Source organism: Elephantulus edwardii, unplaced genomic scaffold (assembly GCF_000299155.1).
Source record: "Elephantulus edwardii isolate Elephantulus edwardi_28Jun2011 unplaced genomic scaffold, EleEdw1.0 scaffold00050, whole genome shotgun sequence".
Taxonomy (NCBI): domain Eukaryota; kingdom Metazoa; phylum Chordata; class Mammalia; order Macroscelidea; family Macroscelididae; genus Elephantulus; species Elephantulus edwardii.
This window is the reverse complement of record NW_006399800.1, coordinates 4094027-4106662: the sequence shown is the minus strand read 5'-3', so window position 1 is coordinate 4106662 and position 12636 is coordinate 4094027. Positions and strand designations below refer to the sequence as shown.

At 44.4% G+C, this 12636-nt stretch overlaps 1 protein-coding gene across 1 annotated transcript in view; it reads left to right on the top strand.

Annotated features, from left to right (window-relative positions):
- The window catches only part of ANKDD1A (ankyrin repeat and death domain containing 1A), a 52988-nt gene extending 45910 nt beyond the window's left edge, over positions 1-7078 (top strand). Inside the window, 3 exon segments of the mRNA XM_006886664.1 lie at positions 2227-2431; positions 6173-6304; positions 7017-7078. Of these exon segments, the coding sequence (XP_006886726.1) occupies positions 2227-2431; positions 6173-6304; positions 7017-7078 (399 nt within the window).
- The last annotated feature ends 5558 nt before the right edge of the window (positions 7079-12636 follow it).

Genomic DNA, 12636 nt, shown 5'->3' with positions numbered 1-12636 from the left:
AATCATCTTCTTTGGCCTGTCCGATGCATAGGTAATCATCTTCTTTGGCCTGTCTAATGCATAGGTAATCGTCTTCTTTGGCCTGTCCAAGGAGACCCAAACCTGCAGATGGTGGTCATGCATCCCATCCCCCACTTCTTACACAGGTGGCCAGTGGGGCGCGCCCCCCCCCAGTGCAGGAGGCCTGCGGGAGGCACACGGCCCCCCCAGCACAGGCGGCCATTGGGGGCACACCCGCCCACCCCACCGCACGGGCGCTCGGCTGGTGTGCGGCCCCTCTTGTGCGGGCGGCCGGAGGGTGCCTGCTTCCCTCACAGCCGCCATCCTGGCTCCAAGAATTCTCTCCAGACCAAGTCCACCTTGCGGCAGTGTGGTGGCTTCACTGTACCAGTCTTGAGGAGGGCTGGTGCCCAGCATCCATCCTGGGTGAAGGAATCCATTCCTTCCGGCTGTGGAAGCCTCATGGAGCTGCAGTGGCTATGCTGTGCAGTGAGGGCTCTGCAGGCGGTGGTGGGGGGGGTGGTGTTGGGAGCCATGAGACTCACCCATTTCTCCTTGGGAATCCTTGAATTCCTGTTGTTGAGCCTCGATCTTCACTGAGGGCCAGTCATCAACTGTTTAAGTGTTCAATTATCAATAAGCCGAAGTCTGTGGAAGGCCATAATGGCCCTGCTTTAAGTGGTTTGCTGCTCCCGCAGCTCACCACACTGTCTCTGCCTCTGCCGCCATCTTGGATCTAAACTTCAAATTTTTAAAAACTCTGGTCAATGAAGGGAAGACTTGGGCTGACAATCCATGTTTAAACCTAATGAATTAAACTACCTTAAACATTTTAAATGAGAAAAGTAATAGATTTTCTTTTTAAGCACTTCGCTTTCTAAATCCTTTCAGCAAACTCAACAAATCAAACCTATAAATAAAAAGAATTAAAACGGTCTTAAACACTTTAGTATTGCTTATAAAACTTGGGAAGCTTCCCCTGACCTGCTCATTTAAAACTGCAATTCCAAAATCAATTGTTCAACCATCAATTTCAATAGAAATCATGAGATTCTCTCTTCTATTGAAGCACTGTATTCTCCTAACCATTAACAGCTTCTTTACATATCACAGATTACGCCTAAATGAAATCCTAAAATATTAATACTTTGGTTACATGACTCATCTTTGCACTTAATTCAAAGCAACTTTAGGGTGTGAAAGTATTTACTCACTAAGGCAATGTGCCTACCTTAGGATCACAAATCCCCAACCTGTGGCTCCTAGACCAACTCAATTAGAATCTCTAAGATGGGATTCAGGGATCAGAATTTCCTTAAACCCCAGCAGATGATTCCAGTGTTCAGACAAGGCTGAGAAGAGCTTTCGGCCAGCCAGGTGAGAGCCCAACTTGTTGGTGGTCGTGTCCCAGATTTTCAGTCTGAAGACTGTTGACTGGGAATAAGGATTGCATGTCTCACTCTGCAATCAAATTTAGCAACCGAAGCAGATGGCTTAACTTCTCCTGGGTTTCATGTATGCCCTTACAGAATTCTTTTGTAACTTTTCTTTTTATTGTCTGCTTTGGGAAATAATTCTATAGCCCTACCCTGCTTGTTTTGCTACTTAAGAGTCCAGCAGTGGAGCTCTAGTGGCTTAGTGGTAAGGAACTGAGCTGCCAACACGAAGGTACACAGTTCAAATCCACCAGCTACTCTGTGAGAGAAAGATGAGCAATCTCCTCTCACGTGATTTACTGTCTCTGAAAATCCACTGGAGAGTCAGCTATGGTTTAGTTCCAACATGATGGTATTCAAAAACAACAACAGGGTCCCATAAATCTAGTGCATGATTCTTGACCTGCCTGGTCTGGGCAGCTTCTGTTGATAAGCACGCTAATAGAACATGGGGGGGCGGGAAGAGTGGTATCTGACCAGAGGAGTTGAGAAGGATTCCTGGAGGAAGTGACATATGGATGGTCTCTCAACTGTGCCAATAGGAGAGAAGGGCAAGGGAGGGAGGAAAAGAATTCTGAGTGGAGGAATGATGTCAGTAGCTTGAGAGGTCATGGCAAATCATGGAGTCAGAAAATTGAGTGGACATTAAGCCCCAGGTCCACCACTCCAGTTCCCAGGAGAGGCCATAATATATTGGTAATAGGGGCCTCATGCTTCATTGCCCCGTCCACGACCATGGAGACGAACTGGGCAGGGCTTTCCCTCAGATAGCTACTGTTCTGCCCCACAGGACCACCTCTCATGCAAGGACTCCAGTGACCTTCCTGGGAAGAGCTTGACCTTTAAGCCGGACCATCGGCAGGAGACGCAGCAGCTTCGCTCTCTGCTGTGGCAACTGGCCTCCAGGTACCTGCATCCCTACGAGTGGAAGAAGCTCGCGTATTCCTGGGAGTTCACTGAGGCCCACATCCATGCCATTGAGCAGCAGTGGACAGGTACCACCTTGCCCCTCCCCACCCCAGGTCAACCAGCAGAGGGTGGGGGAGCCCCTTGAAGGATTTCTCTCCATTTTCTCTGCTGAGGGAAAAGTCTAAGCAACCCATATTCATCACCATGTACTCATGTGAAGGCCTCGGACTAGGTCTGGGGATATAGATACAAGCAGTGTGGCTCGGTGTTCAAAACCAGGGGCTCAAGTCTGACAGAGCTGGGCTGGAGGCAGCGTACAGGGAACCACTCACTTCCTCAGTGCTGTGTATGGTATTTAGCACAGTGCCCGCTATGAGACAGGCCAAGCAGGCTCTGCACTCTATAGTCTGGGCCTTTATATCATAATGAGTTAGTGCCTGCCAAGGGCCATGGATGCCAAAAGAACAGTTAAGTCTCTCTTGAAGAAAGTGCAACCAAGATGCTTCTTAGAGGCAAGGATGGTGAAACTTCACCTCATACTTTGGGCATGTTGTTAGGAAGGAGGTCTGTCCTTGGGAAAAGATGTCATGCTGAGAAAGATGGAAGGTCAGAAAAAGAGAGGAAGATGCTCAAGGAGAGGGACTGACACAGTGACTGTAACAATGTACTTAAGCAAAACAGACTGTAAGGATAGTCCAGGAGAGGGCGAGGTTCAGGTCTGTTGTTCATAGAGGCCTCGTGGGTTATCCTTGACTCGGTGGCATCTAAAACAACAAGAGCAAGGGCCCAAAATGAGGCATAAAAGTCAGAGCAGGCAGTGAATGAAGTCACCTGGGCCTGATGGCTGTCCCTGAACATGTGTCCCCACCAAGTGGCCAGTCCAGCTTTGAGGAAGACTGAGTCACAGAGCTTGATAACACATTAATCCCACCCTGGGGCTCTCAATATAAGCAACAGTCCCCAAACAGAAATACATTGAAATGATCTAAGACACTTAAACAAACCTCAGGGCCTAGTTTACTTACACCATGATGTCACTAGAGTGTCAGCCAGGGTGACAACTCGTGATGTCACCCTTCCCTCCAGGAACCTCCTCCCATTCCAGCCCATACAGAACCCTTAGAAATGTTATCAATTCTATTTGTGGAAGTAATATGTGCTTTAGTTATACATTATTAACATGAAGTATTTTTTTAGATTACGTGAATACTTACCACAAAATTGTTCTGTGAAATATTTCAACACTGAATAACAACATTATTAGTAACTGAGCAGAAGCCCTTTAAGATTGTTTTAGTTCTTTTCCTTCAGTTACTACTTCATCCTCAAAAATGTTATTGATATGCACATCCATGTTTATCGCAGCTTTGTTCACAATAGCAAATAGTTGGAAACAACCTAAACGGCCATCAACAAACGAATGGATAGAGAAGCTGTGGTATATTCACACAATGGAATACTATGCAGCATTGAAAAACAAGGAACTCATGAAATATTATACAAAATGAGTGACCCTGGAGGACATTATACTGAGTGAAATATCTCAGTCACAAAAGGAAAATATTGCACAGGGCCACTGTTGTAAAACGGGACTGACATCAGGGTTGAGGGAAGACAGAAAAGGAGGGGAGGAATGATGTATACTGCATTGAAACAAATGAGGGAGAGAACTGTTTAAAAGGGATATATGATTGGGTATTATTGTCATGACAGGAATCCAGGATGAAGGCTGCATAGTGGAGTGGACTTGCGGGGAGGGATTGCATAACAATGAAAGAATTTTTCTTTTACTTTTCAAAGAGAAGAGTGAACTGAGGGGAGGTGGGCAGGGAGAAAAGTACAACAATGAATGAATGGAAGCCCTAAGTCTCTGTAAACTTTCATTAAAATTAATAATAATAAAAAAATTAAAAAAGGAAAAAATGTTATTGATAGAGTTCACAAAAAGTAATTTGCCACAATGTTGTAGCTAAAACTTGACAAAATCAGTGACTTACAAGAAAGCTGATTTGGGCCATGCTCTTTTTCAGTCACTTGCTATGCATCTGAAGGTTGGATAATGAATCAGGATGACAGAAGTTGAATTGGTGTCTTTGAATTGTGGTGTTAGAGATGAATACTCTATGTGATGAACTTTTTGGCAGAAATAAGAAAAAGAGATGTCTTGGAGAAAGTGCAACCAGAGTGCTCCTTGGGAACATGCATAGGGAAGCTTCATTTCACATACTTTGGGAATATTGTTAGGAGAGGCTATTCCTTGGAAGGACACATCATGCTTGGAAAGGTCAGTGAAAGAGAGGAAGACCTTCAATGAGATGGGTTGACACAGTGACTGCAGCAAAGGGCTCAAGTATGTTAGAGATGAAGAAGATGGCACAGGATAGGACAGGGTTCAGACCGTAGGGACTCGATGGCACCCATCAACAACAATACTACATAGATATTTTTTCTTTTTTAAAAATTTATTATTAATTTAAATGAAAATTTACAGAGACTTTGGATGTCCATTCATTCATTGTTGCACTTTTCTCCCCTCCCAAGCTTCCCCCCAGTACACTCCCCTCTTGGAAAAGTAAAAGACAAATTCTTTCATTGTTTTACAATCCCTCCCCCCAGGTCCACTCCACTATGCAGCCTTTGCTCTGGACTCCTGTCATGACAAAATACCTAATCACATATCCCTTTTAAACAGTTTTCTCCCTCATCTGTTTCAATGCAGTATGTATTACTTAACTCATCTTTCTCAGTCTCCCCACAACCCCGATGTCAGTCCTGTTTTACAACAGTGGCACCATGCAGTATTTGTCCTTTTGTGACCGAGATACTTCACCCAGCATAATGTCCTCCAGGATCACCCATTTTTAATAATACTGCATGAGTTCCTTGTTTTCAATGCAGTGTAATATTCCATTGTGTGAATATACCATAGCTTCTCTATCCATTCGTTTGCTGATGGGCACTTAGGTTGTTTCCAACTCCTTGCTATTGTGAACAAAGCTGCTATAACATGGGTGTGCATACATAGATATTTTTATAAAAATAAGCAATAATTTCTGGTGAAATAATGCACAAAAATTTTATAAACAGTAATTTTGCTGTCAGCTCCTCTGACGGTGTCACCTATTATGCTCATTTCCCTGGCACCCCCCAGACCCACGTGCATGAGTTGCTGAGACTGGACGGACATGCCAGTATTTTCTGAAACATCTCAGATCGCTCCAATGAGCAGGAAAGGTTGAGAGTCACTGATATACCAGGAAGATGATGATCTCTGATGACCCAGTTTTCTAATTTGTAAAATAGGGCCAATAATATGCAAGGCGTAAGGGAGCTCTGATGGCCTAGTGAGTAAGGAGTTGTGCTGCCAATATAAAGGCAGGTGGTTCAAATCCACCAGCTGTAATTCAGGAGAAAGATGGGCAGTCTCCACCATTGTGATTTACAGCCTCTGAAAACCCACTGGATGGTCAGCTCTGAGTTGGAACATAACAGCAACAGCAACATGTAAAGCATAGATTCCTGAGCGCAACCAAGGAGATAGTGGGCATCACAGCACCACAACAATCACATCTTACTTCAGAGTGATGTATACAGGACAGATGTTCAGGAAAGCTGGAGAGAAGCATCTCCTCTCTTCCCCTCCCCTGTCTCCAGGCTGAGCTCTGAGACTCACAGAGGGCCTGGTAAAGTAAGCCCTGGCCTGTCTCCCATTCTGAGAAGTTCAGGAGGCCATGGGGGAGGCATAGACACAGGCTGAGACCTGGCTCTGTCAAGGTGGCCTTAATTGTTCCCTCTCTATCTCACTCTTCCCCCCTCGTTAACCTCAGGCACCAAGAGTTTCCAGGAGCACGGCCATCGGATGCTGCTCATCTGGTTGCATGGTGTGGGCACAGCCGGCGAGAACCCCAGCAAAGTGCTGTTTGAGGGCCTTGTGGCCATTGGCAGGAGGGACCTGGCTGGTAAGAGGGTTCTCAGCCCAGCTCCTGCCTCAGGGTAGTGCCAGGCCCCAGAACTGGGGAGCCACACAGCTCTATGAGAATGGGTTGGGCTCACAAATGGCTCCTGACACCACAGACCAGTAAGGCTTTCAACTTTAGTTAGAATTGGTGAACTAAAATGTTCAAGACCAGCAAAACCCATCTGAGTCTGTCAATCAGGAAAGCCTGACTGGGGACTCAGACCACACTGAGGGGCCAGCAGGGAGGTGGCAGAGAAGGTTCCCTTACTAGTGACACGGTAAGGACAAAATCCGCTTGTGATAAAAGAATCTTCCATATCATCATGTCTGCCAACATGGTGCATGTTGGGGCAGCCCCAGGACGGGCCATTAGACCATCACTGCTGTCGAGAAGTTTACATTAGCTGTCCAGCAGCAAGGAGAAGCAGTGTATGACTGAAAAGGGAAGAAAGAAAAGCTCCCCGTGTGGTGGCTCCTCACCTCCACAGGCAGGAGAAGCTGCCACAGGCATGAGGAGCAAAGGCAGACTGTGTGGGGACAGGACAGGAAAGCAAAAGGTGGAGGAAGCAGGGATGAGGTTTTGTGGTTTTTTGTTTTTTTTTCTAGTATTGCTGCATCTTTCAGTACAAATTCTGGCAGGCTATTGAAACACAAAGCTAGCCCTGAGTGTCAGAGTTCAGACAACATGGCACACTGGACTCTTGTCTTTGCAGAAAGCATCAGAAAGAAAGTAAATGCAGACCCCGGAGCCCCCAGGAGATGCACAGCCATGTAACTGAAAAGGCCGACCTGGGACCTCAGAACCATGACCGTCATTCTAAGGGCTGCAAATCCCCACAGTTAACACACTTCCAGCCTCTTCTGTTGAAACATCTGGTCATGCAGTGACCGGCTGGCAAATGTTTGTGATCTTTTTTGACAAGCATTAGGTGAAAGACCTGGTCAGCTTTCATAGATCTTCTTTGCCTACGGGCTTGGTTCTTTGCAGTTCTAAGCTCACCTTCACCTCCTTCATCTCCACGGAGCCTCTCACCATCCCTTTGAGGGACAAGGGGATCTGACAGAGAGATCGCTGAGTCTCGGAGAAATGGCTTGGCTAGGTCACACAGCTGATTTCAAACACACCATTCCTCTCACTCTATGCTGGCAAAAGGACTCCAGGCATCATTACAAAATGGGCTCCCTTATATCATTTGCTCAGGAGCCTTGGTGGCACAGTGGTTAACACTGCTTATGGAAGGCTTGGCGGTTTGAATCCACCCAGTAGCTCTGCAGGACAAAGACATGGTTACCTGCCCCCATAAAGATCACAGCCTAAAAACCATAGGGTGCAGCTTTCTATTCTGTCCTGTCGTATAACTGAGTCAAAAAGCTTCTTCAGGGAATCTACCAACAACAGATTCATCGGCTTTTATGAATGCTGAGCTACAACTGCGTGTATTTACAAACATACTTAGTTCCGGAGGCATGCAATTATCTTCTCATTTTAGGATATATTTTTTAAACGTTTCATTATGAAATCACTTCAGGCTAAAGAAGAAGCTGCAGAAACAGCCCAGAAAATGTCTAAATACCCTTCACACAGCTTTCCCAAATGTTAATGTTGGAGACGATCTCAGTATAATGTTCAATAGAACATTCACAAGACTGTTAACTAACCTACAGACTTAGTACAGATTTCATGTTGAGACATAATGTCCTTCTTCCAGTTCCAGGAACACACTTTGCATTTAGTTATCATTCTTCCCTTTCTTAAATTTGTTGATAAGTGCTGTCGAGTTTGGTATGACTCATAGTGACCTTAAGAACAAGGGCTCTGAACCCTTCTCTATATTGAGTCACCACACTGGAATAGCACTTTGCAGAACTTCCTGCAGTGACTGGCATGTTCTGACTGTTCAATATGGTAGCCACTAGCCACACAAAGTGACAGAGCATTTGAAATGTGACCAGGAGGACCAGGAAGTCAAATTTCCCCCATGATATTAAATTTTAATTATTTACCACTTAAATTTGGAAGCAGGAGTGGCATCCACTTCCTAAACAACATGCCTCTGGAAATGCTTTGAACTTTGATAAATGTCGATAGTTATAGAAAGGCTTCAGGCCTTTTGTTCATAGAGTTGTTATGAGTCATGCTTGACTCGGTGGCAATCAACAACACAACAACCACTTAAATATTCATTTGGGCCCAAGGCATAAACAGAGTTGTGTGGCTTAACCCAAAGGTACTTCCTCTCTGGTGATTCAAATCCACAAGCAACTCCTTAGGAGAAAGATGGGCAGTTTTCTATGCAGGGATTTACAGCATCGGAAACCTATGGAGGGTCAGCTATGAGTTAGTTCGAACTTGACAACAGTGATGTGAGTCGAGTTTGTGGCCCATGGTAATTGTGTTGGATGGCACCACTAGGCTAGAGAGCTTTGCGTCTGGTTGCTGTGGTTCCTTGGTAAGAGGATGCAGTTCCAGGGGTCTGTTCCTTTGAGCCTCAGGGGGCTTCCTGGTTTCAGTAGAGAGTATTTGTATAGGACCACCTAGAAACTCCATCTGAAAGCTATTTCTGTAGAATATGAGCTTTCCTGCTGTGGCCGCGCTTAAATGAACATTAGAGGAAAGGCATAGGAAACTAATAGAAGTGGTTTCTGTGGTTTGGTGGGAGCTGGGGAGTAGTTAGATTGTAACAGGAACAGGAGAAAGAGTTCCCAGTGAGACCTTTTTGCACTGTTTAGATTTTTGGGATGTGTAAGTACAGTATTTGTTCAAAACTAAAAGTGTATGATGATCCAGAAGAGGCAAAACTATAAGACAAGTAAAACCGTCAGTGGTTTCCAGGGTTAGGTGGGGACACAGGGAGAGGGAAGTGCTTTAGAGCAGTGAGACTCTTCTCCTTGATATTGTATTGAGGGAAACACAGGATGATACCTTTTTCTGAACTCTTGGGCTGAACAACACAAGCGTGAACCCTAACGTAAACTATGGACTTTAGTTGATAATACCAACCAGCCAGTCACAGCAGAGCCAATCCTGACTTGTGGGGACTGGGTGTTAGAGCAGAACTCTGCTCCAGGCAGCGTTCAGGGGCTGATTTGTTGGAAACTGGTTGCCAGGCCTTTCTTCTGACTCACCTCTGGGTGAACCCGATTCTACACTCTTTCAGTCAGGAGGGTTAGCAATTACTGGCTTGATAATTGCACCACCCAGGGACTCATTAGTTACTATTAAGATATCAGTATCCATTTATTAATTGTAACAAATGCACCATCAGAATCCAAGATGTTAATACGAGGAGAAATCACCGACAAGGGGGACGAAGAGGTACAGAGCTCTCTGTACTCTCTGCACAATTTCTCTGTAAAATTAAAATTGTTCCAAACCACAGTGAGTCAGAGATTATGAGAATGGCACAGGATAGTGCATGGTTCAGACTGGTGGTTCGCAGGGTCACAATGAGTCATACTAACAACAACAGAAAACCATATAAGGTCAAGGGACAGCATTTGGGATAAAACCCACAAGGCAGGAGATGGTGAGAAAGGAAGCTAGATGGAAGTGGGAATCATAAGGAAGAAGTCAGAAGAGTGTGGTTAAATTGTGAGTAATGTAATTAGTGCTATAAAACAAAATATATGGCTGGTAGAGTGCAAAACCAATTGCTTGGGGTCAAACTTTCACTCAAATCACAATTACAAAAATAAAATCAGGGGGAAAACCCCTAGCCTATTAGTTAAAAAAAGCCCAAACAACACAAAACACTAAAAGTAAACTTGGAACAATAGCTTTTGAAACCAATCCAGTTTACCTGATGATCTGAGATGTGGTGTGCCTTGCCTGCTGCTGTTAATTCCAGAGGTATATCGAAGGAAAAGAACACATGGCGAGCGCTGGAATTGCATCCTTCTCCAAGCATCTTTTACTATCTTTTAGATAACTTGGCAATATTATATATTATTGCTATCATTGAGTTGAGTACAACTCATAGCGACCCCCTGTGGTCAACAGATCTGAACCCTGGCCTATCCTGTGCCATCCTCACACTCTCTGACACACTTGAGCCCATTGCTCCTGACAGTATGTCAATCCATCTCATCAAGGGTCTTTTCCTCTTTTACTGGCCCGCCACCTTCCCACATATGATGTCCTTCTCCAAGAAGTAACCTGTCTTAACAACATATTCAAAGTATGTGAGATGAAGCTTTATCATCTTTGCCTCCAAGGAGCACTCTGGCTGTACCTTCTCCAAGACATGTCTGTTTGATCTTCTGGCAATTCATGGGCTATTCAGTACTCTTCTCTAATACCACACTTCAAAGGCATCAGTTCTTCTGTCACCCTTATTCATTCATTACAATAATACCTGCTCAAAAATACAAGTAAAGCTCATTAATACCTTGCTAAACAAAGAGAACTCTCATGGCTTAGCTGTGCTGCAATTCTGAAGGCATGCGGTTCGAATCCACCAGCTGCTTCCTGAGAGAAAAATGAGTAATCTCCTCCCATGTGATTAACTGTCTCTGGAAACCTGTTGGAGGATCAGTTATGGGTTGGGGGTTGTTCCAACTAGACAGTACACAACAACAATAACAAATACATCATAGGAGCTCTGGATAGCCTAGTGGTAAGAAGCTGCACTGTAATCCAAAAGGCATGCAGTTCAAATCCACCAGCTGCTCCACAGAAGAAGGGGCAATCTCGTCTTCTGATTTACTGCCTTTGAAAACCTGCTGGAGGGTCAGCTGTAGGTTAGTCCCGACCTGATGGCACATAACAGCAACAACAACAAACACATCATGGTACTACATGAGGAGTTCTCGTGGTGAAGTGCTTAAAGCACTCAGCTGCTAACCAGAAAGTCAATGGTTCAAGCTCACCAGCCATCCTGCAGGAGGAAGGCTGCTTCTGTAAAGTTTACAGCCTTACAGACCCAGTGGGGAAGTTCTCTCTCCTGCTCTGAGTCAGAATCAACTCAAAGGTAGTGGGTTTGGGCACTAGATGAAAATTTCAACTACACATGCCTTGAGCTTACTGAAGAAAACAGGTCTATGAGGTGCTCAAAGTAATTTTTTTTCCAGTTTCTTCTCTTTCTACACTCAATAGAGCAAGGTGGTACAGTCTGCTTTGAGGTTCTCGAGTAAGAAAGTATTGTTAGGTGCCATCAATTCATTTGTGACTCATAGCGACCCTATGTACAACAATCCTTTGCCAACTTTACTGACTCTGACACACTTACCCTCATTACCCCAGACACTGTATCAGTCCATCTCATCAATAATCTTCCTCTTTTTCTCTATCCCACCACCATTCCAAGCACGAAGTCCCTCTCCAAGGATTAGTTCCTCCTTGAAACATGCCCAAAGTATGTCAGACGAAGCTTCGGTATGGATTTCATCTCAACATCAAGAAAAACAAGATCCAGCAACATGACAAGAGAAAGAAAGAAAAGGCATCTAGATCAGCAAAGAGATAGTTAAACCGTGGCAATATATACAGATGATATGATAGTATACACAGAAAACCCCAAAGACTCAACAACAACAAAAAAAACCAACCTGTAAGAGTTAGCAGGCCAATTTAGTAGTGTAGCAAGATATAAGATCAATATAAAAAAATCAGTAGGATTCCTCTACAGTAGCAAAGAGAACTCAGAGAAGGAAATCAAGAAAGCAATACCATTTACAATGTTAAGTGCCATCGAGTTGTAGACCACTCATAGGGATCCTATGAATGAAAGACCTGAACACTTGTATAACTTTGGTCATTTCTCCACGTTCATAGAGTTTCTGGAGGCAAGCCATTTTGGAAGTGGATGCCACTCCTGCTTCCAAGCTTGTTTCCAAGCTCCACCAAACACTGTTGACCATGGGTAACCATTACTATATTTGACACATCAGTGTCACAGTGTTTAGCATCACAGCAACCATGAGTTACTTCTGTACAGCAACTGGACAGACCAGTGCTGTACCACGTAGGAGAATGTTTGACCAAAAACAATTAAAACCAGGTCTGAGGACCGCATATTAAAATCACCCACCTTTGGCTTGGTAGCATAGGTTTTTATCTAGGCCATCAGAGCTCTATGTTGCTGTTGTTGTTAAGTGCCATCGAGTCTTAGACAACTCATAATGACCCTATGAACAAAAGACCTGAACACTTATGTGACTTTCATCATTTTTCAATAGGAGGCTGAATCACATCATCACACACCCATTAGAGAGTCAACATTCCACTCTAAGGGGACCTGGGGGAGTGTTTGTAAAACAATGAAAGAATCTTTTCTTTTACTTTTCCATAATTTTTGGACTCATGTACTTATAACTTGTTAGTCAAATTTGTGT